Raw genomic sequence first — 20,752 nt, 5'->3', positions numbered from 1 at the left:
CGGCCTTTCCAAATAACAAGATCTTATAATCCGGAGCTCTGTATATTCTGGCAATTTCTAAATCCTGTTTCAAGCTCCGAGACCGCCATGGTTCGCCATACTCTTGAGTACCCGAAGGACATTCACAACACAGTGAACAGATACAAGCATCAAGGTACAAACGTTCTCCTTATGAGTAATCAAGACATCTCATATCATATAGCTGTTTACTCTCTGACAACGATCCACACATTCATCAATACAACTCCTGTTCTCCATGCAAGTCAATTGTAAAATCGGAATAAGATCACATTGTTCCAGAGTTTACAGGACAATATAAGTGGCAAAAGCAGATTCTTCGAGATAGAGAAAATTCCGGTCCTTTGTACCACACTTTATCTTTCAAATCTCAATTCATACTCAGAACTTAGCCCACTTATATTGTCCCACAAACTCTAGAACTATATGATCTTATATTCCAACTTTATATTACGTCCAATATCGAGAACAAGACACTAACTTGCACAAGGTCTCCTTCTCACCGTCGCCAGAAGATCCCTTCCCCGTGATTCTACCTCTTATTGGACAGATGGGCTCGTTTTCTCGACCATCTGCGTCCCTTGGTGATCCGCTAGAGTGTTACCTCCATGGCTATGTCTCGTCTCGCATAATGAACCTCAGTCGCGCGTCAGGAGGAAAGGGACTTCCCATTTGCATTGCAGCTTCAAAAGTCGATGGGCTTGGTAAGCTCTCCTGCAGCTACGTTCCTACCATATTAGCTGATACGTGTAGTCTTGACCCTTACCCCAAACTCCCACAACTACAACTACCGTAGCGCTGTGCTGTTCGGCCATGCGACACTGGTAGAAGACCTAGATGAGAAGCTCTGGGCTATGGAGCTTATCACTAACTCTGTTGTCCCAGACCGCTGGAGACATACCAGGCTGCCGCCTAACGCAGCTGAAATGCAAAGTACTCAGATCTTAAGGGTCAAAATCGACAGTGGCAGTGCAAAAGTTCGAGAAGGTGTGCCCAATGATGAGAAAGGAGACCTTGGCAACAAGGAAGTACTTGGAAGTGTGTGGGTATGTGATGCGACTAGAAGTGATTTCGTGGGGAAAATTTACTAACATTTTGCAGACTGGCGTCTTACCATTGTACGAGCAGTTTGGAGAGCCGGTCCCTGGTCCGTATAATGAGGTTGCTGAAATACCCGCGCATGTTTTAGAGTACAGGGAGAGCTTGAACAAGAGGAACTTTGAGTATGCAGGAGCTGCTGCTAGAAAGGATGCGCCAGTGAAGAAGAAAGAACCTGGCGAGGAGGACTAGCTCTCGAATGGAATACAAGCACATTTTGAGCATGGCCCTCATCGCGAGGATGTTTTCAATTGTTGCATTCATTTGATATCCGCAATCCTATCTTAACACAACAAAGGCCCACTGATCCAGACATTGTACATGTAGAAGTACACAGTGCCGGCTGCGCACTTCCATCGTTATATTCATGAGCTCTGTGTATCTTCGAACTCCAATTACTCCTGACCATTAAGAGATTATACCACGCTGCCATTCAGAGTTAGAATCTTTGATATCCACCACTCGAGAACCCGCGTTGAGGAGGTACTGATTTGCCCAGAGGGAACGAGGGACTTCTAGGAATGTTCGAAGATCCACCATATCCACCAGAGTATGCGTTGCCTGCATTGTGAATCATACCTCCTTGATTGCCGCCATTCCAGGTTCTTGGGCTCTCGGGGCCTGGGCTGACCAGAGCAGGCGTCTGATGTCGTGAGACTGGGCTCATGCTTCTTTCAAAGGCCGGGCTGTTCATTCTTGATGGGACTTCGTTGACCATAACGTTCGATGGCATTTTTGGCAAAGCTGGTGCATCAGCTGCGTATCCTGGAGGAACGTGGGCTCCACCCCATCCACCGAGTGCATCATCACCTTGCTTTGCATATGCACCTTGATCCCAACCGCCGAGTCCCTTTTCACGGAGTTCCATCTGATCACGGTATGCCTCCTCACGCTCCTTCTCAACCTTTGCATTATAATCATCGCGCTCCTTTCTACCAGCGCGCCTCTGACGAATGCAGGTGAAAGTCAAGGCAGCGATGAGTATTGCAGCAGCGCCTCCACTGCCCGCGTAGACCGCAATCTTGGTTGTTTGAGGGAGGGCTTGCCATTTCTGAGCCATGGAAAGGGTCGGTGTGTCTGCTTTGAGGATTGTCTCGGCCGCAGTTGAGTTACCACTGAGGGAAGTGTTAGCACAATACATAGAGAGAAGAAGGTAACTTACGCGATAGCCTTGATACTTTGCCAATCTCCGGTCTTATCGGTCCACTGATATGCTGAACCGGTCGAGAAATCGCTGATAAGGGCGCTTTGAACTGTCATGGTGTATGGACCTTGGCTGTAATCCGTCAACCCACCAGCCCATTCGATCGTCCCGTTGCTGTTTCCAGAGTCACCTCCAGCCCAGATACCCATACGAACGGTCATGGGGGTCTGTGGATAGTTGTAGCCTCCATTGGCAGAAGCATATGGTAGAACTCTGACCAATTGGGAGTCGATGTACCATTGCAATTGATCCGAAGTCCAGTGAACAGTGTAGTTGTGGAAGTTGTCTCGGTTGTCAGTACCAGTAGGATAGTAGATAGCGCGGTCAAAAGACGTGGTGTTTCCTTTCCCAAAATAGTTCGTCTCGGCGTGCGTTCCATTTCCACCCAAGAATTCCCAGTCAACTTCATCGAGATCGTCGGACTCCAACACAATTGACGAGATGATACCCTGACCGGAAGCAGCCTTCATAACAACACTCACAGATCCGAAGAAGATGTAGAACTGCGATTGGATGGTGGGAGAGTCGCCTTTCTTGTTGATCGTGAACTCGGTTCCATTGGTACCATAGACCAGGGATCCAGCAGTGATATTGAACGAATTGGTGACAGTATCGGAGGAATTGAAGACGAAATTATGACTGATGCCGAGCGAGGGATCATTCGGGCAAGTCGAAAACAAAGTCAGTAAAGCTTTTTTATTACTGCGGGAGTAAATGCGCAGGTCTTAGGAGTGCATTTAAACATCAACTCCAGACAGCAAAAAACTGGAAGTCATCCCCCAACAACTTCAGACTTACCACGTTCATAGGATTGCAGGTAGTCCATGTTTGCGCGAAGACTGGTGCGACCAGAGCAGCAGCTCCCAAGAGGAGCGACAAGTACTGCATATTGAAAGGAGTGTAGTTTGCGAGAATCAATGAGTGACTTTTGGCGTGCGAGACCAAACAAGGACGCGAGACGCGTTCGGGACTTAAAAACAATTGACAATAACGAAGGAGGGTAATGTGCACAAATGCACGACAAAAGTGGTCTTTGCGCTGGACGGTAAAGAGAAGTCGTCACGGCTCAGATCGAGGACGAGAAGGACATGGCAGAGGCGGAGAGATGTGGAAGATGGAATTGGAGGGCGGACGCTCGGGCCATCCATCGATGGCGCCTCGCTTGTGTTTCTCACCTCTCTAAGAAGCTAGAACAGGAACCACAGACAGGGGACAGAGATTAGAAAAAGGGGTTGTACCTTGCAGAAGCGCGCCCTCCAGAATCCCTCGGCATCATCTGCGGCCATTCATTTCACCCCATTTCATTTCAGCATGAATCTTGCAACAACCGCTCAAACGGTGCGCTGACATCAACCGTTAAACATCTTCGTTTCATGTGTTCTGGAGACGTTTCAGACACATCTCTCCATCTTTTGTTTGATCTGATATTTCTTCCCCAGATTTAGTGACGTTTTAGCTTGGTGCTCCACAGATTGTTTGCTGTTTACGCGTCTTCGTCTCTTTTTATGCTTAAGTCAACATGATAGTTTCAACTCTAAATGTATGCTTAATCAAGTAGCCCATTTACAAGACAAGAATGCCGGTGCTTCTCCGATCTTGTGTTGGTGTCAAATACTATCAAATCAGTATTCCAATTCGAATGGAAGGCCATCTTGTTGTAGAGTTTGTGGGACAAAATATGTGGGCTAAGTCCCAACTGAGAAATAGAATTTGAAGGATAAAGTCGTATAAGAACGACCAAAATTCCCTCTATGTTGAAGAATCTTCCTTTCCCAGGAATCCTAAACTAGTATCACTTCAATTTTCAAATAAATGTTAATGTTGGCAGTTGTCATCTCTCTGTTGTTGCATGATTGGATCTTTGAGACAGGCTGATTGGATGTAATATCGGTACTATTACTGCGCCACAGGGCCACCTCAGCTTGGACAAATGCGCTCAGTGCGACTGGTCCTCTCTTTCATGCGAGGTTATACTTGGAGCATCAGTCAGTCACGTGGTGCATAGTCGTCTCCGGTCTTCTAGGTTATTGATCTGGTCGTAATACTATGAGTGTCTCTAGGTCGATATCGACTAGGTACGCAGCCTATGCCGAGTGCTAGATCCTGAGCAGACTGGTCTTCAAAGTTGTAAAGGCTAGAAGATGAACGAATCCGTCAAAATGACTTAGTCTAGTTACTGACATATCTGGACGGCAAGTCAGTTCTCAAGTACGGACATTCGAAAGTTGAGAATATACAAAAAGTCGTAACATTTTACTGAGCGATTAGATTAGCCGTCAGAGCTGCGAGCATCAAGGTTTCGTCGATTTCAATGAGGCTCAAACGATTACAACTATAGACCGAAACCGAAAAGAAGCAAGACACAAACGACTGATACTCAGATCAGAAAGCGTCTGTCCCAACCTGCAACAATTACTCATGCATCAGGACAATGCCTCGAGGAACTGATTTTGTGCCATTGTCTCAAAAGTGGGGTCGGAGTGAAGTCGGCAGCTATTGATCGGCTTAAAGCTGAACTTGCACATATTTTTTTTCCAAGTCGTCAGGTTCTCCTGCAAGAAAAGGATATTTTTGAGCTCTATTGGATGTTATTGCGCGACTTGAAGATAACAGACCCGAAGAGATTCGCTTAAGCAGGCGATTATGGTGTGACAGGCGATAAAGGGGGGCCTGAGTTCGGTTACCTGTAAGGCGTGATTACCCCCGCATTTGTCGCTATATGTATCAATTACTAATTGAGGAAAAGACTCTATAAGGCAGAACAAATCTCTCCTTCCTGGCACTTAGTCCTATTGAGCTCGCAAAGCATTCCATCATATCAACATGGCGGTAGAATTCATCAGTGTCACCCCTCCTAACGCCTCAACTGAATTGGTTCCCATTCCTAATGCAGGTATCGATCCGGACTTCCTCATTCGGTACTCAAGGGCACTTGATGATTATGGCTTCAACTACACACTGATCCCATATGACTCTTCCTCATTTGATCCCTTCACAATAGGCGCAACTATCGTCTCTGTAACTAAAAACATCAAAGTCATCATCGCGCTCCGACCAAACACACTTTACCCAACTGTCGCAGCAAAAGCTTTATCTACGCTTGATCAACTTAGCTCAGGCCGAGTTGTCGTTCATTTCATAGCTGGTGGTAGCGATGCCGAGCAAGCAAAGGAAGGCGACTTTCTGAGCAAGGAAGAGCGATATGGACGACTTGAAGAGTATATCCGCATTCTTCGTCGAGCATGGGAGTCCGCAGATCCCTTCGACTGGGATGGAAAGTACTTTCAATTCAAGCAGTTCAGCAATCGTGTTCGTCCCACCAATGGTACCATTCCGGTTTCAGTTGGTGGATCATCGGACGAGGCTTACCGCGTGGGCGGCTCACTTGCTGATATATTTGGATTGTGGGGAGAGCCATTGAAGGAGACGAAAGAGCAGATCGATCGAATCTACGCTGAGGCAGAGAAGGCAGGTCGAACTGATCGCCCACGGATTTGGGTCACTTTCCGTCCCATCACTGCTGAAACCGATGATCTCGCCTGGGAGAAGGCGCATCGGACCCTGGATGCTTTGAAGGGAAATCGAGCCAAGGGACAAGGCAAAGTGCCAGCTGATGCACCACCACCGCAGAATGTAGGCTCTCAGCGACTGCTTGATATCGCCTCTCGTGGAGAGGTTCAGGATCGAGCTCTTTGGTATCCTACTGTGACAGCGACGAACGCCAGAGGAGCATCAACCGCGTTGGTTGGCTCGTACCAGACTGTTGCAGACTCGCTTCTGGATTATGTCGATCTTGGTGCCACACTCATATCCATCCGTGGTTATGACAACTTTAATGATGCTGTTGACTACGGGCGATATATCTTGCCAAAGGTGCGCGAAGGCCTGAAAGAACGAGGGCAGAATGGAGGAAGCGCCCACAATGGAGAGAGTGTCCAAAATGGAAGCAGCTCATAGATGATATGGCCAGGTAGCCCGGGGTCAATATTCGGACTTTGGGCTATAGACTGTTTGGGAGCATCATGGAATGACGAAACGACTTTTGGGGTTGTTTTGGTATTGGAAGGACAAGAGGCGCATACACGTGAGGGAATGGAAGAACAATGAGCCTTGCAGCGAAATAGTCGGTAGAACAATAAAGAGTATCTCATCTTGCAGTACCCAAACCATCATCGTCCAGGGACACATGGTCAATACATTAAGTGGAAGAGATCGTAGAGGCTATTCTTGTTGACTGGCAGTGGAAAATGATTATGTTAGAACTTCTCCTCACACATCATCTCAAGCGGCTATGAGTGAGACAAAGGAATTCTATGACAAACTAGGACTGCACTAGGATGCCATTGCAAGCCCCAGTATATTGTAATTAATGAGCTGCGTCCGAGATGAGACCAAATTGGACTCTGCAATGAGTGAGAAAGTTAGGTCATGACGTATAAGTAGGATGTATCTGAGGAAGGTGCATCTCGGGTTGCGATGTGCAACAAAACTCAAATGAAATTGTGAAGCTAAACGTCGAAACGCAATTGTTAAATTCATACAGTATCATATCATCTCGAGACCAGCTCAGACATTAGTAGACTGTAATGGCTTCCAGTGTAGGGCGAACCCCCTTGAATTCCAAGTCAGCCAAGACTTTAAGCTTTGTCACCTATCAGCTCTTTGGTGTGCAAAAAAGTCTCCTTGAGAAATAGGAAGGAGCAATGAGCAGGAGAATTTGCGATGTGCAACAAAATTTGGAGGCAAGGTCTGGTGCTCTCGAATTCCCGGGGAGGAGACACCACTGCTCTGTGGGTGCATCTTCATTGAGAAGCCTGGCTGTTAAGGGTTCGGCGGTCTGAAGACACTAACGCAGGTATTTTCGGATTGCAGAGATATTTTTACCTCCGATGCTCTTGTTTGAGGGAGAAAGCGGATGGCACTTTCATCTTACCTTGAAAGCGTCGAGTATCTAGCATTGACGTTGAATGAAGGGATTGATCGTTTCCTTCGATGAGGGCTACTGACGATGCTGACTTGCAGTTAACAATCTGGCATAGTAGGCTCCTCCCTACGAGACGATCGTAGTGCTTTGTGAAATGCCATTTATAATACTAAAAGCCAGTGATAGGTTCATAACAAATATCCTTGGCTTCGTCGAACAGAGCATCTTAGAATCAATCACAAAATAGATGAAGGGAAGTGGAACATGAATATCGATGATTGATCATGACTTCCTCAGAAGCAAAAGAAGCTTGTTGCTCATGAACGCTATCTAGGCGTTTTCCGCCCACCTCAGCCTCCTGTGCGTAGATACTTCCAATATTTGAGTTCCCATGAGTTCATCGTCACTGGCCTCCGTACCATGTCCAACAAGGAGAGAGAGTCAAGTAATACCCAGAAAACATTCACTGTCATACTCCAGAGTTGCCTCGCGTACATCGAAAAGTTGTAGCCAGGACACCGTGACCATGCCACGCAACACAGATCGCAGCAACACTCAAAAGAAGGTTGAACGCGTCGAAGCGGAATAAAAAGCAGTAGAATAATGCAATGTGAAGCGCGCATTTCAGGCCGTACTTGATTGTAGCCTGTGACGGGATATTTTCAAGCCTGGCTGGCTGCCGCATCTCATCGGCAACACTTCGCAGCCCAAGCACGAAGAAGAGTGTGCAACACGTAAAATGAATGTCAAAGTACGGAAGATCATACACGAGAAATGAAAACGTGCAGAAGTAGTAAATTCAAGCTTTGCGAATGTGGGAATGTCTCAAGCTGGGAAAGACATCGCTGGCTAGACCGCTGGCAGCCAAGTCACAAAAGGGGAGACATATGGCTTCACCTGACTGTGTTCTTTCATGTCCAAGGGCTTGCCGGACAACCCCGTTGTTCTAGCAAAAGGAACCGTGGTGTTTGAGATGGTTCTTCGACAGTGGCTGACAAGTCTCAATGTGGAATAATGCACACAATGAATCCGGACAATGAACACGTTGAATCGCTCGACGTTGTGACATCCGATGAGTGAGATTCTCCGTCAATTGCCCGGAGAGAATATATGAATACGAAGAAACATACATACGCTTGTACAGATGTGAATAAGCAAATATCAGATCAGGTGCTTCATGCGGGCAAGGATGGTGGGCTTGCAGCATGCAGGCGGATACGAGGGCAAAGATAAGAATTATCCTAGTCCATCCACACACATTTCAACGACATACCCACTTCGTCAATGGTCGGTGACTGAAAGTGTGGAGTAAGCCAATTCCATATATGCACGATAGAGTGTAGGAAGAGCAGATCACGCAGTATGAAAAGCAACACTGATGGGAAGGGTGGATATTTGTGAGCTTTTGCATTATGATTATCGATCTAGGTGATCTAAAAACACATGATTGCCCTTCCTCCTCAAGCAGCATCTGGAAAGTATGTACGAGAGAATTGAATATGTCGAGCGCGACATGAGCGAGTTTGTGTGTAGAAGCTCCAAAATATCATGATCTGTCCGATCTGGGGGAAAGCAAAGTTGATGCCAAATGAATGTCCTTGTAAACTCCTTCCCACTTCCATCTAATACCATCCGTCCGTAAAATCATTAGGTTCGTAAGGCGAGATGAGAAGATCTGGAAGAGGTGTTTACAAGATCATAGCGGCGAGACCAGCAGCAATGGCGCCGAGGCCAACGCCGTTGACAACAGCAGCATTGCCAGAGACCTGAACAGGAGTCGAGGTCGTAGGGCTTGGGCCAGTCTTGACGCTGGTTGTACCAACAGAGCCTGGGGTCGTAGCAGGTGGAGCAGTGGTCAGAGTGCTTGCAGGTGCAGTTGAGGCTGGTGTGGTGATGGGATATGTGGTTGTGGAGCAGATTGGTAGGGTGACTGTGGTTGGGGTGCTGACAGAGATGACAGACGAGCCCGATGTGATCACAGTAGGAGTTGGGCCTTTTCTCGAATTAGTACGTGCCATGGGAATGGAGATCGGGGTCACAAACAGTAAGATGTGGTCGTGCCAATGGTAATCACTGAAGTGGTGCCGGGAAGAGTGGAGGTGCGAGTGCACTACGACGATGTTAGCAATGCTGACTCTCACGTTGAGATGTGACATAATTCAATTCAAACTTACGGGGCATTCACTGATGGTCAAGGTAGTGGCGGATGAGACAGTGTACGTGCTGGTGCCTATAACGGGTCAGTCTGAGAGAAATGGAGGCAGGGAAGGGATTCAAACCTTCGGTGAAGGTGGTTGGAACCGGGCAGTAGGTAGTGTATGAGGAGACGGTCTCAGTAGTAGTGATCCAGACAGGAGGAACCCAAGTGCTGTTGGCAGGAACATAGGTGGAGGATGGAGCCCAAGTAGACTTGACTGGCTTGGAGTACTGCACAACGAATCAATACGTGGTTTCTCGTGCAACTACGAGATATGCTAGTGACTTACGGTGCAGGGACAATCAGTGATAGTGATGGTCTCACTCTCGGTAGCCGTATAGGTCTTGGTACCCTGATCGAGATGTCAGCTCAGGACGCGTCAAGTAGTGTGCAGTTGAAGTGGTTTTATCCATCCACGGAGTTCACCATCAAAAGAACGAGGGGGGGGAAGAGGGGGGGGGTGGGGTCCACGAACCATAGTGAAGGTGGTCGACTCAGGGCAGTAAGTGGTGTAGATGTCGGTGGTGATAGTGGTCCAGACAGTGGTGTCGTTCCAGCCAGAACCCCAAGCTTGGGCGGCGGCGACGAGTCCGAAGACGGGGACGAGAGACTGGAAGGCCTTCATCTTGAACGATTGTGGATGTTGGTAGTAACGAGAGTGTGTTGTTGAAGTAACTGAACGATGGAAGATGTCCGAAGACGATGGATTCGCGATGAACGAGAGTGTGGATGTATGCGTGTTTGTGGATGGAAAGAAGAGAAGAAGAAGTCGGGGCGAGAGAAAGATTTATCTTGCGTGCGTTGCCTTGCAGTACGTAGGTAGCCGAAGAGAGAAGGCAGGAGACATGCAGCAGCAACAGCAGCCTTGACCACCCGAAGCGGCAGGAACAACCCACTCAAACCCACTTCGTGTGTTGCTTGCCCTACGCTACCAAAAACCATAAGACAAACTTAAAAACAAACATTCCAACGGCGTCTCTTGGATCTTCGCCATCCCTTCTTTCTGTCATCATCACGATGGCTTCAACCGTCCAATCCGGGCATGGGTACTTGGAGCTCGCGTATATTTTGGCCCTGCCAACAAGTCGCTTGACCAGGATGCCCCTCAACCCTCATCAATTATCGCCAAGGATTCTCTCCACCCCTCGGCGCATCATCGTCATCGGACTTCTATTTTAATCTATTCTTGCCATCCGTTACCAGTCTGACTATCAAGACCGAGCAAGATATTCGCCGCAAGATCGATTACCCAAAACAGAATCAAGAGCATCGGTACGCTGGGCAACGCGCTCGTGGACTTGGTGCATCCACCTTTCACGTAACTTCTGTTCCTGACTACCAGAGGTAGCCGGCACGACGGAGCGTTTCGTGCTAGCAGAAGTGGGCGACTTACTGCAGGAGAGAGTCGTATGGTTGGGCGTGATTGTGTATCTTCGTCAACGGCGCAGGCCCGCCATGTCCTACATACCACCACGACCTGCAGTGGTCGCAGATAAGCTTGGCATCATGTTGAATTCGGAGCAGACCGTGCCAGTTTGTCAACCAGCGTGAGCCGGATCCATTGGCGCGGGAGAATTGCCCCTCACTAAGAAAACTCTATTGCCCTGACGGTGCATCGAGCTCGACCAGGATTCTCCATAGTGCTCAACCTTGATACGAGAGATCAGACCCAACCCGAGCTTTCCGCTTCGACTTCCCCAAGACCCAGACCAGCATTCCATTTCAAAACTTGTTGTTGACCTGGAAATTGCGATCTTCTAGTACATGTACTCACGTACGGGGAAGTACTGACCCAGATATCATTTCATCCTGGACCAAATATGGCGGCACTTTTCTAAGAGGGTAGCCGGATATGTAGGACCTCCTGGCGTTGACGTCTTCGATCTCGTGAGGCTCCATGCCAAGTGAGAGGACATCGGTCCGGATTTCTCGGCCAGGAATGGATGTGAGGCCATGAATGTCCGACTAATCGTCAAGAATTCGATAGCCTTCCAGCAGCAGACATTTTTGAGCCGCCGAACACGAGACGACTCACCGAGCACTGTCCATAAACAGCTTCTCAGACAGCATGGTGGCTTTCAGCCTCGCCAAAATCGGAGAATTTGGTAACGTTGTACTCGTATCAGTCATCTGCTTGGAAGGGGAGGAAGTGCCAAGTATCGTGACAAAGTTGCACGAGAACGGCCGACAATATTGAATGTCGTTCGGAGGTTGGGACATCTGCTTATTCTAACACTTGTTGATTCGTTTGCTTGTCGCCGCGACGGTAATGCGCATTGTGGACCAATCCTAGTTGAGATCTCGTCTGATGTTGTTTGCTTGCATGCGTCTGCCAAGAGCTCAGTGGCACATGTCAGCGCGCCACCGTATATATTGAAGCCAAGTTCACTCCGTTTAACTGGGCAGCAATATGGATCCAACCGTTGCTTTTGTAAGCTAAGATGCAATCAACTGTGTGAAGTCATTGCCTGCCCAACTTCATCTACGCCGACAGCGAAACTGCTCGCTGGGCACCATGCTGGTGATGCTGTTGAGAACCTTGCCCTATCTGCCGTAGTGCAAGATCAGTCATGTTGCAGTGGCTTGATCGCCATGAGTCTGTATATTTGAGTATGTCTGCGCACATTTGAGCATTTATCATCAGCCATTGTTCTGCACAAGCTATACCGAGCTGCATGCGAGCTAGCAGACTTTTCGCACTGGTGTGACTACGACTCAGGACGAAGACTCATGTGGAATTATCTAGTGGAGCTAAGCTAGAGTTTTAGTGAAGACGTTGGTTGGAAGCCATTTCTTAAGCTCGGTTCGCTGCATTCTCGTGCATTATGCATAACTAAGACCTCGTTCGTTGGGTTCATCGGAGGTTCGGCTGAGATCCTGATTGGGAGCAGCATATACACGCTATGGCTTCTGGTCTGTGTTCCGTGTCTAGAGTTCCAAGGTGCCATGAAACTTGTCAAAGCTCATCTATGGTAGCCATGCTGTAGTTGTACAATTTACTTCGAATGTTCATCACGCATATTATTGCTACTCCTACAGTAAATTCACACGCCAATCGAACGAGCTTTTTGGTTTGAAGTTCTGTTTCGTTGGAGGTCCGAGTTCCAGTAGAAGAACGAGAGGTCATCCACCAAGCTATGCATGTAAAACACGGCAACAACATCATCAACGAGAGCGATAAAGTTGAATCATAGATACATGGTTCACTCTTGAGGCCTCCATGCCAGTTTACGCTCTGAAAATCACAATATGTACTTCTCATAGCAGTAAGATCCTAAACTCTTGGTGGATTCAGTCTTTCGTCCCAATCTTTCAGTGCCCAGAACCGATGACACCCGAAGACACTTGTGAAAAGTATCCTTACCGTCGCTATTAGCAGTTCTACTCCCTCGGTCTACCATCAAGTTACTACTGCCTTATTATGGAATGTCAAAGTTTCGTCATTCACGTTAATGTCTGGTTCCTGGCTCTCATCTTACTGATCTCTTGTATGGTATCATAACCTCCACATATTCTCAGCGATTTACAATCAATTTACGAGGAACGCAATGATTTCCTAGGAAGTTTTCGAAACCTGTAACGGACGAAATAGAAGAAGGGATTGGGGCAGATTTTTAACATCACGGATACGGAGATTGGAAGCTTGGTAAGCAACAAATATTGGCCAGATTTAAACGCCTTCGGAAAAAGGATGGATAGACGAAGACAGAAGCAGGGCTGCTGGTTTCTAGAATTTACTCTCTCTGATTTTGACTTGGATTCTGGTCGCAAAATGTGATAAACAAGCACGACAAAAATTTTACTTCTGAAAGCTGAAGGAGACGAGTGAGGAGGGAGGAGTGTGATCTGGAGGGAGATGCCGAGCTTGAGTATTAGTAGGGCAAGCGGAACACGGTAATGCTTGAGACAAGACTTGGCTGCTTTGCAAGGAGTATCTCTCTGGTCCCTTGGAGATAAATTAAAGATGAAATTTGACTTTGGAATCCTTATCTGTTTCGACAATGTTGATGCGATCAGACTTCCTCAAACAACATCACGTTAGTCAGCATGACGTCGGAAGCTCGAGGCTCTCAATGCAACCACAATGTCCTGAGAAATATCCAAATCAATTGTGCACAGTTTGTGTACGAATAGTATATGACATGCTTGATCGAGCCGACCTCTCAGTAATTGACGGCTGTCAATCGAGGACGCGGACTCGAAATGGATCAATACGCGGCTCCTCCTCCGTACCGTGAGAACGGTAAGGTTATCTCAAGTCAAGACCCGAGAAGCTTCCGGGTGGCCCGAAAGCCGCTGCATATTGAGAATCAGGTGGAGAACAGTAGCACATATCAGAATGGAGAATTGGTCCCTATTTCCGAAAGCAGAGAAGTGGCTGGACAGTGGCAGAAGCTCGACTTGGAAGACGAAGCACCTGTCCCACCACCACGTCCTGATCTAACCTTGGAAACCGACCTCCCACCCCGCGTCACGAACACGCAGCTGTTTGCTAGTCCTGGGCGTACAGATACAAGCTTCAGTACAGCATCCACCTCCATAACCTCTGCTTCAACAAATACCTCTCATTCCTTGAGCAGCGCCTCTTCTGCCTCGACTTCCCAGTCCACGAAATCTTCTACTTCGGAATATCTCCAGAAAGCATACAAAGAAGCTCGACACTTTGCAGGAGGATTGATCGCACACCCATATGAAAGCACGAAGCATTATACCATACTGCGGCACTCTCATGGCTTGGTATTCTATCAAGGAACAAGCACGACTCTTGCAATCTCGATCTTTGCAGATGCACCACTACCTGCAGAACGCACATTATGGCTACAAAGCAAAGGCTGGACTGGAAAGATGGGCATGAGGGCGAAGGCTTTTATGGGCGCGAACGGCAATTGGTTCAATGTCACCCCGTCGATGTGTGTAACAGCAGAGCAATTGAAGCCTACAGACGAACGAGCATGGCAGAGAGATATCGCACATTTTTGCAAGAAGGCAAAGGTCCATTCTCAAAAGAACCATATCTTACGAGAAACTGCTGTGGTTAGACTACCTGCCGAGGCTGGAGATGGATATTTTCAGTTAGTCCTTTGCTTGGGAGAGAAGGAGAAAGTGCTTTGCCAAAGCCCCGTCTTTCGACTTCTTTCGACGTCTACTAGTCCAAGTTCCTTGAGAGGAGCAAGTCTCAGCACATTGCCCCTTGAGCTTGGAGCCATGGCTCTGAGCACATACACTCGGCATACTGTGGGAACTGTGGTTTCTCCAGTCACCTCAGTTGTGCAGAATCAAGTGCAGCAATACATGCCTTCGTGGTGGGTAAGACAAGCTGCTACGGCTTCATACGACGTCAGCGGAGCCGCTGATAAGGTTAACGCCACGATCGACAACGCAAATGGTCGATATGATCAAGTTCGAGACGACTCCTTCACGACAATTGGCCAGGTCGAGATCCCAGTCGATAATGGTCCACAAGTACCTTATCCTATTCATTTCGTCGCTCGTTGTGAGCCTTGTCTTGACCATATCGAACAATTCAGTATGCCTACCATAGCACTGACAGGATTGCCTTTCGATGTTTCTAACCAGCTTTTCGGTTATTATTTTGGCTGGGCTCGCTTTGTTCAAAGGACAAGGAATCCCATCACTCCCACCGACAGTGAGGACTCCTGGCATAAGGCAATTGTGTCGGCTATTCCAATAGATGCTTCACAGTTATCTCGCGCCAGTGTGACCGAAGCCAGCAAGAAGAACATTAAGATACGCTTGATCCGGGACTCCGAGGATGTATTGCAAGATCAAGCTTGTCTGGAAGTTCGAATAATGGGTTTTATTCGTCCCGATGAACCTTCCCAACGAGCAGCTCTCTTGAAAGGCCTGCAAGCGGGAGACGAAGCCGCAATGGAAGCAGCAATGCTTGTAGAAGTCAACGATATCTCCATGGCACAGTCTATTCTTGGCCAACTAATTTGGAGCCCTGAAGCTGCTTCTACACTGCAAGCGCGTTCAGAAAAGCCTAAAGGTATGGAGAGAGTGATGTCTGGATACGCGGATTCTAGAACGGCAGCTCAGAGACAAATTGACAAAGTACCGCTACACAAGATGGGGATAAGGATGCCATTCGATCCGATGAAGGAGAAGACGATGATTGCGAATGGGTTTTATGTCCAACGATGATTTACGTTTACGATGAAATGTACCTTTCTCTCTCTTTTTTTCGAAGCTACGAGCTTGACTCGCAAACATGCTTCACTTGCAATAGCTGTATATATTTGCATCAATTCTATTCGCAGGAAGACGAGAATTATCTGTCGATGCAAAATGTTTATAATCGAGTTTGAAGCGGCAGCGCGTTCGGCAAATGTTTGGGATTCTCGTTACTATCTATCTATCTATGAGGACGGATTTGGGGTCGTTCTTAAGTCCAATGAGATAGCTTGCGACCTAAGCTATCCGGCGGAACCCCGCTCTCTGACGTGTGGAGTAAGCTAGAATGGGTGCAGTGCATCATGTGGGAAGTTCCCAACTTATCCTCTAATTCGACAGTGCTGAGTCTACGATTATTTGAACTCAATCACTTCTCTCTTCCTATGTTCTCTACGATTCCTCGCTCAAGTTCTCACTATGTTGTCCACTCTCACCACCACGCCACTCACGATCACCATTGTAGGCGGCGGAATTGGTGGCCTCTCTGCTGCCACCTTCCTCTCTCAATCTGGACATAAAGTTACTGTCCTCGATTCTAACCCCTGTCTTTCGGAAATAGGGGCCGGGATCCAAATCACGCCAAATGCAATGCGCATCTTTGATCGGCATGGCCTGAAAGATAGATTTTACGAAGAGGCTACCAAGAATGAAGGAGCAACCATCAGGAGGTGGGACAACGGAACAGTATTAGGGAAGCATAGGGGTATGGCAATAAAGCGTTATGGATATTTGTGAGTTAGCCGTGGTGATGTGGAGGGCATGCTATCAATTTGATACTAATGCTAGAGAGAGCAGCAATCTCACCCTACACCGAGCCGATTATCAAAGGATTCTGTACGATGCTGCGATCAAAGCGGGCGCGAAGGTCGAGTTCAATCGCAAAGTTAAAGATGTAGATTTTAGCACCCCTTCCCTCACTCTCGAAGACGGGCAGGAATTCGCGACTGACCTTGTTATAGCTGCAGAGGGTATGAATTCCATTTCTTTCTCATCTCTATAGTCACTTCTATATGCATCCAGATCTTACCTGATGTTTGATTAGGAATCGGCTCCCGTACACGCATCTCATTGTTCTCTGACAGCCACGCCCATGGAACACCCGACTCTGCCCATCGTCTGATACTGCCATCATCCATTCTTCGATCCTCGCCAATTCTCAACCCTCTTGTTTCCGAACCCAGCAGCACTATCTGGTTCGGCCCCCATCGGCACATCGTAGCTTACACAATCAGGGGAACTTCACTTTACAATCTCGTCTTTTGCGGACCGGAATCCAGCAGCTCCAAAATTGGGGTCTGGAACCAACCAGCTTCTTTGCAGGATTTAAAGAAGGAATACGAGGGGTGGGAGGAGCCAATCCAGGAGATATTGAACAGCGCAGAGGCGGTACATAAATGGCGCATTGGCGAAGTCCCGGACTTGCCCAGTTGGAGAAGTGAAAACGGCAAAGTAGTGCTGCTAGGCGATGCAGCACATGCAATGAGTACGTCAGGTCCTGTCCCTGTTTTGTATCCATTCCGAGAGTCGAGGTCTTTCGGAGTCCTGCTCGGGAGCTGCTTATCAAAGGAGATATGTTTCAACTCTTCGGATGACCCCTTCGGCTCTCGAATATTTGTTAAAAACGCATACTGATTTTAACATAGTGCCATATACAGCACAGGGAGCCACTTCGACTGTTGAGGACGCGGCAGTCCTTGCCGGCTGTCTCGAGCGAGTGAGAAGCAAAGAGGAAATCAGTAGATTGACGGAGGCGTATGAAAGCATTCGCAAGCCAAGAGCGGAGAAAGTCAAGAAGACTAGTTGGGGGAACATGAAGCACTACGGACTGGTAGATGGGAAGGAGCAGGAAGAAAGAGATAGGATGTATGCAAAGACTTTGGTAGTACAGACAAGGGATGACGAGGAGAGGGCGGACAAGCCGCAGAAAGATGCTAATGCACCATATGGCAGTGCGGAGTTTTCGATGTGGTTGTATGGATACGATGTTGAGGAGGAACTGGAAAAGTATTTCAAGGATGGGAGAGTCGTGGATTGATGTAGTCTCGAACGTGGTAAGTTTCTATGCGAGAGTTTAAGCATTTCTTTGCGAAGGTCAATCATTCATTGATCTCACATTGATAGTTGACCGAGCCTTGTCTTCCACGGTCCATTAAAGAACATTTTCAGATTCTCTGACATATTTTCAGTAGATTACCCTACATTCTTGACAATTCTCCAAACCTATGCTTATGGGACATGTGGTTCTATCAGGCTTGTGGTAAGACGGATCACCAAGTGCTCCTTTCAAATAAGGTTCTGCCAAGCTTTGAAAGTGTTAGAGGACTTGAAGTATCAATAAAGTTTCCCAACGTCATAAATCGAACGCTGACCCTTGTCGAGATATCGCATTCGGGAAGTTTACCGATCCTTTAACCCCTGAATCTGCCAGATGAGGCTGTTCTACAAGCAGCCTGAAATGCTGGCCGATAAGTCATGTCCCTAGCAGCAGAACTCCCCAATGATCAGGGAGGGTAACATAAGTTTTGGCTTACGATTTGCCAATTATCGATCAAGACTAGGCTAATGCCCCAGATCCGTCTGAACGTTCAACATGAGACGGCAAGCTCGGAAAGGCAAATCTGTCTACCGACGCTTCTGCTTGGCAACACCTCAAAGTTCTTCTTCCCTGCATTTTCTGCTTTATTATTTCGGGACAAATTCCTTTTTTAATTCGACCTCACTCATTGATATTTGTATCTTGCAACTGCCCAGGCGGCCCTCGTCCTCATCCACTCATTTGCTCTTGCCTTGTCTCATTTTCCCTCGTCGCTACTGTACTCAGTGACTAGTGTAGACCTGGATCTGTACCATGCGAGTTCAATTCATAAATATTGTGCTTGTGGCTGTCCGGATTGTGAATGCTGTAGATCCACTTGGTATATCCTCCCCCCGTTCTTCATACTCGACCCGTTAGCTGACTCCGAAAGTTGACCTGACCTACACCAAATACCAAGGCTTGACACTTCAAAATGGAGTCAATCAATGGCTTGCGTTGCGCTATGCAGCTCCACCAACAGGTTCACGGCGCTTTGCTGCACCTCAGCCACCTTTGACACAAAATAGTACTCAAGATGCAACCAAGGTTCTATTCCAGTCTGCTCTGAAAATTGAAGCTCACAATAGACAGGAAGGCGCTCTTTGCGTATCAGCCAACAATCCCGAAGGGCTGCAATATGGATCTGCTCGTCAGCCAATGGCCGAGGACTGTCTGTTCCTCGCTGTGTATTCCCCGCTAAATGCAACCGAGGATTCGAAGCTGCCAATCATGTTTTTCATTCAAGGGGGAGGATTCACCTCGGACTCTAATGGGAACTTCAATGGAATAGGATTAGTTGAGGCAAGTGGGATGAACATGATGGTGGTGAGGATTAATTACCGAGTTGGGATGCTCGGATTTATCGGTGGCAGCGTTGTGAATGCTGATACGAAGGGCGCTGTGCCAAATAATGGGTTGAATGATAGTGAGCATTTTCTTCACAGATGCGGTCTGGGAGACGAAAGTAACACTCGATAGTGATTGCTGCTGCAAGGTGGGTAAAGCAGTATGCTACCAAAGTGAGTACAACGTCTATGTTATCACGGGCGATACTAATTTCAGCAGTTTGGAGGCGATCCAAACCACATCGTCATGAGCGGGGACAGCGCAGGTGCCAATGCAATTGACATTCTCCTAACAGCAAACAACGGTGCTGGCTTTCCAGATCTCTTTGTTGGAGCAGCAGCGGAGAGTACGGGATGGGGTGGTGATCCTTATGCCGTGGATCGAGATGCTGAGTTTGCCAAGAATGTGAACTCGACAGGCTGCTCGAATTCTCCGGACCCTTTGGACTGCATGCGGTTGATGCCTATTGATGAGTTTCAAAACAAGACCACGAGTGATGGTTGGGGACCTACTATCGACTGGAAACTACTCATGGCTCCGCATTACGAAATGATGGAGCAAGGGAAGTTTCAGAAAATACCTGTGATTTACGGAAGCACGTCATGATAGCCCGTCTGAAATTATACTTACTAACGATAATGTAGCTGCCAGCAATGAAGGCACACCGGATTTCATCTCTAATCAATCCGCAACCACGGACGCAGACATCGAGAAGCACATCAGAGACGCAGTTGGACCAGCTATCACTGATGCCCAGGTTCAGTCTATGCTGATCGCTTATCCTGCTTCACTGAACAACGTCTCTTTCTTTGGCCGTGACGTCTCAGTCAAGAATGAGACTCTGCGAAAGGGCAAAGGGCCTCAATGGCAACGTGATGCGGCCATCATGACTGAATTAAAGCTTCAGTGTGTCGCTGCCTTCTTTTCAGATATGTTCGCTGCCTCAGGGATGGCTCAGAATTATCAGTATCGATATAATGTTCTCGACACAACTCCTGGTGGCCTTGCCGATCAAGGAATTTTCACCCCACATACAAGTGAGCTCTACGCCATTTGGGGACGCAATAATACAGATGGAAATGATCCGAAGTGTTTCAAGATCGACTCAGCGAATGGTGGCTGTGCTTCGGCAATTTCAATCGTACAATCGTACTGGATATCTTTCGTCAGGACACTTGATCCTAACACGTTTCGACTTGCGGGCACGCCAACTTGGGAAGCGTGGACAATCGAATCTCCTAGAAGGATTGTGTTTAATAATGCAAATGCAAGCATCGAGACAATGGGCGCCGGAGTAGGGGAGGTGGTGATCGCGGGTATGAATCAGAGACAGAGGTGTAATACTTTGACGCTGCCTCTTGCGAAAGTCGCCAATGCTGGGTTGAAAGCAGGGGAGACTTTGCAACCGTTTGCTAATGGTACGAGGGCAGACCCCACTCTGGGGGACGCTTCTTTGAATGTCACAGCAGCTTCGTCAAAGATGAGCAACTTGACTGGCACCGCATCATCACCAAAATTTACCGGTGCTGCCTCGTCGAGCGGCTTATGGATGAACGAGTTTTTGGCTTTGAGCATAGCTGCTATTGTGAGCGCTTTGCTGCTGATGTAAAGAGTATTCTTAGTAGTTAGATAGTAGAATGAACTGTGAACAGGAAATGTGGTGATGTGATGCTGTCACTGAATCTTGGTAGGCTA

The 20,752-nt window shown here is 47.7% G+C and overlaps 8 protein-coding genes across 8 annotated transcripts; 5 read left to right on the top strand and 3 right to left on the bottom strand.

Moving 5' to 3' along the window:
• Positions 1 to 15: 15 nt before the first annotated feature.
• LY89DRAFT_661593 (uncharacterized protein) lies at positions 16 to 1,391 on the top strand. Its single transcript, XM_018212612.1, has 5 exons — positions 16 to 154; positions 203 to 262; positions 492 to 722; positions 772 to 1,064; positions 1,120 to 1,391. The coding sequence occupies exons 1-5, from the start codon at positions 88 to 90 to the stop codon at positions 1,306 to 1,308; spliced, it is 840 nt and encodes a 279-aa protein (XP_018060998.1). The 5' UTR covers positions 16 to 87; the 3' UTR covers positions 1,309 to 1,391.
• Positions 1,124 to 3,413, bottom strand: LY89DRAFT_726321 (uncharacterized protein). The gene is made up of 3 exons (XM_018219045.1): positions 3,119 to 3,413; positions 2,279 to 2,991; positions 1,124 to 2,231 (listed from the first exon to the last, which is right to left on the bottom strand). The coding sequence occupies exons 1-3, from the start codon at positions 3,206 to 3,208 to the stop codon at positions 1,556 to 1,558; spliced, it is 1,479 nt and encodes a 492-aa protein (XP_018060997.1). The 5' UTR covers positions 3,209 to 3,413; the 3' UTR covers positions 1,124 to 1,555.
• Positions 3,414 to 5,077: 1,664 nt separating this feature from the next.
• LY89DRAFT_692273 (bacterial luciferase-like protein) lies at positions 5,078 to 6,467 on the top strand. Its single transcript, XM_018216503.1, has one exon. It carries the CDS (start codon positions 5,144 to 5,146, stop codon positions 6,275 to 6,277), a length of 1,134 nt encoding a protein of 377 aa, XP_018060996.1. The 5' UTR covers positions 5,078 to 5,143; the 3' UTR covers positions 6,278 to 6,467.
• Positions 6,468 to 8,691: 2,224 nt separating this feature from the next.
• LY89DRAFT_401635 (uncharacterized protein) lies at positions 8,692 to 10,522 on the bottom strand. Its single transcript, XM_018207268.1, has 6 exons — positions 9,917 to 10,522; positions 9,731 to 9,793; positions 9,524 to 9,671; positions 9,419 to 9,474; positions 9,288 to 9,354; positions 8,692 to 9,237 (listed from the first exon to the last, which is right to left on the bottom strand). Exons 1-6 carry the CDS (start codon positions 10,064 to 10,066, stop codon positions 8,933 to 8,935), a joined length of 789 nt encoding a protein of 262 aa, XP_018060995.1. The 5' UTR covers positions 10,067 to 10,522; the 3' UTR covers positions 8,692 to 8,932.
• Positions 10,523 to 10,621: 99 nt separating this feature from the next.
• On the bottom strand, positions 10,622 to 11,340 carry LY89DRAFT_678503 (uncharacterized protein; the record flags this gene model as incomplete). Its single annotated transcript, XM_018213749.1, has 3 exons — positions 10,622 to 10,772; positions 10,835 to 10,918; positions 11,216 to 11,340. 3 exons carry the CDS (start codon positions 11,338 to 11,340, stop codon positions 10,622 to 10,624), a joined length of 360 nt encoding a protein of 119 aa, XP_018060994.1.
• Positions 11,341 to 14,055: 2,715 nt separating this feature from the next.
• On the top strand, positions 14,056 to 15,606 carry LY89DRAFT_537238 (uncharacterized protein; the record flags this gene model as incomplete). The annotated part of the gene is made up of 1 exon (XM_018208114.2): positions 14,056 to 15,606. A coding segment is annotated over one exon (1,551 nt), but the record flags the coding sequence as incomplete, so codon positions are not given.
• Positions 15,607 to 16,053: 447 nt separating this feature from the next.
• LY89DRAFT_602721 (salicylate hydroxylase) lies at positions 16,054 to 17,671 on the top strand (the record flags this gene model as incomplete). The annotated part of the gene is made up of 4 exons (XM_018210263.1): positions 16,054 to 16,367; positions 16,432 to 16,604; positions 16,679 to 17,119; positions 17,280 to 17,671. The coding sequence occupies 4 exons, from the start codon at positions 16,054 to 16,056 to the stop codon at positions 17,669 to 17,671; spliced, it is 1,320 nt and encodes a 439-aa protein (XP_018060992.1).
• An 813-nt stretch (positions 17,672 to 18,484) lies between these two features.
• Positions 18,485 to 20,710, top strand: LY89DRAFT_790290 (alpha/beta-hydrolase; the record flags this gene model as incomplete). The annotated part of the gene is made up of 6 exons (XM_018223351.1): positions 18,485 to 18,551; positions 18,603 to 18,757; positions 18,803 to 19,136; positions 19,190 to 19,230; positions 19,277 to 19,656; positions 19,709 to 20,710. The coding sequence occupies 6 exons, from the start codon at positions 18,485 to 18,487 to the stop codon at positions 20,664 to 20,666; spliced, it is 1,935 nt and encodes a 644-aa protein (XP_018060991.1). The 3' UTR covers positions 20,667 to 20,710.
• Positions 20,711 to 20,752: the final 42 nt, after the last annotated feature.

Source organism: Mollisia scopiformis (genome assembly GCF_001500285.1).
Source record: "Mollisia scopiformis unplaced genomic scaffold LY89scaffold_41, whole genome shotgun sequence".
NCBI lineage: Eukaryota > Fungi > Ascomycota > Leotiomycetes > Helotiales > Mollisiaceae > Mollisia > Mollisia scopiformis.
This window is presented reverse-complemented; position numbering and strand designations above follow the sequence as displayed.

Excerpts from the sequence above, each read along its gene's own strand:
- LY89DRAFT_401635 (XM_018207268.1), bottom strand. The coding sequence starts at position 10,066 with ATGAAGGCCTTCCAGTCTCTCGTCCCCGTCTTCGGACTCGTCGCCGCC. Across the intron at positions 9,355-9,418 it reads TGACCATCAGTGAATGCCCC|TGCACTCGCACCTCCACTCT; the intron begins GTAAGTTTGAAT and ends ACATCGTCGTAG. Across the intron at positions 9,238-9,287 it reads TGGCACGACCACATCTTACT|GCCCAACTCCTACTGTGATC; the intron begins GTTTGTGACCCC and ends ATTCGAGAAAAG.
- LY89DRAFT_661593 (XM_018212612.1), top strand. The coding sequence starts at position 88 with ATGGTTCGCCATACTCTTGAGTACCCGAAGGACATTCACAACACAGTG. Across the intron at positions 155-202 it reads GAACAGATACAAGCATCAAG|CTGTTTACTCTCTGACAACG; the intron begins GTACAAACGTTC and ends CATATCATATAG. Across the intron at positions 1,065-1,119 it reads AAGTACTTGGAAGTGTGTGG|ACTGGCGTCTTACCATTGTA; the intron begins GTATGTGATGCG and ends AACATTTTGCAG.
- LY89DRAFT_692273 (XM_018216503.1), top strand. The coding sequence starts at position 5,144 with ATGGCGGTAGAATTCATCAGTGTCACCCCTCCTAACGCCTCAACTGAA.
- LY89DRAFT_726321 (XM_018219045.1), bottom strand. The coding sequence starts at position 3,208 with ATGCAGTACTTGTCGCTCCTCTTGGGAGCTGCTGCTCTGGTCGCACCA. Across the intron at positions 2,992-3,118 it reads CCTGCAATCCTATGAACGTG|ACTTGCCCGAATGATCCCTC; the intron begins GTAAGTCTGAAG and ends ACTTTGTTTTCG. Across the intron at positions 2,232-2,278 it reads CAAAGTATCAAGGCTATCGC|TGGTAACTCAACTGCGGCCG; the intron begins GTAAGTTACCTT and ends CACTTCCCTCAG.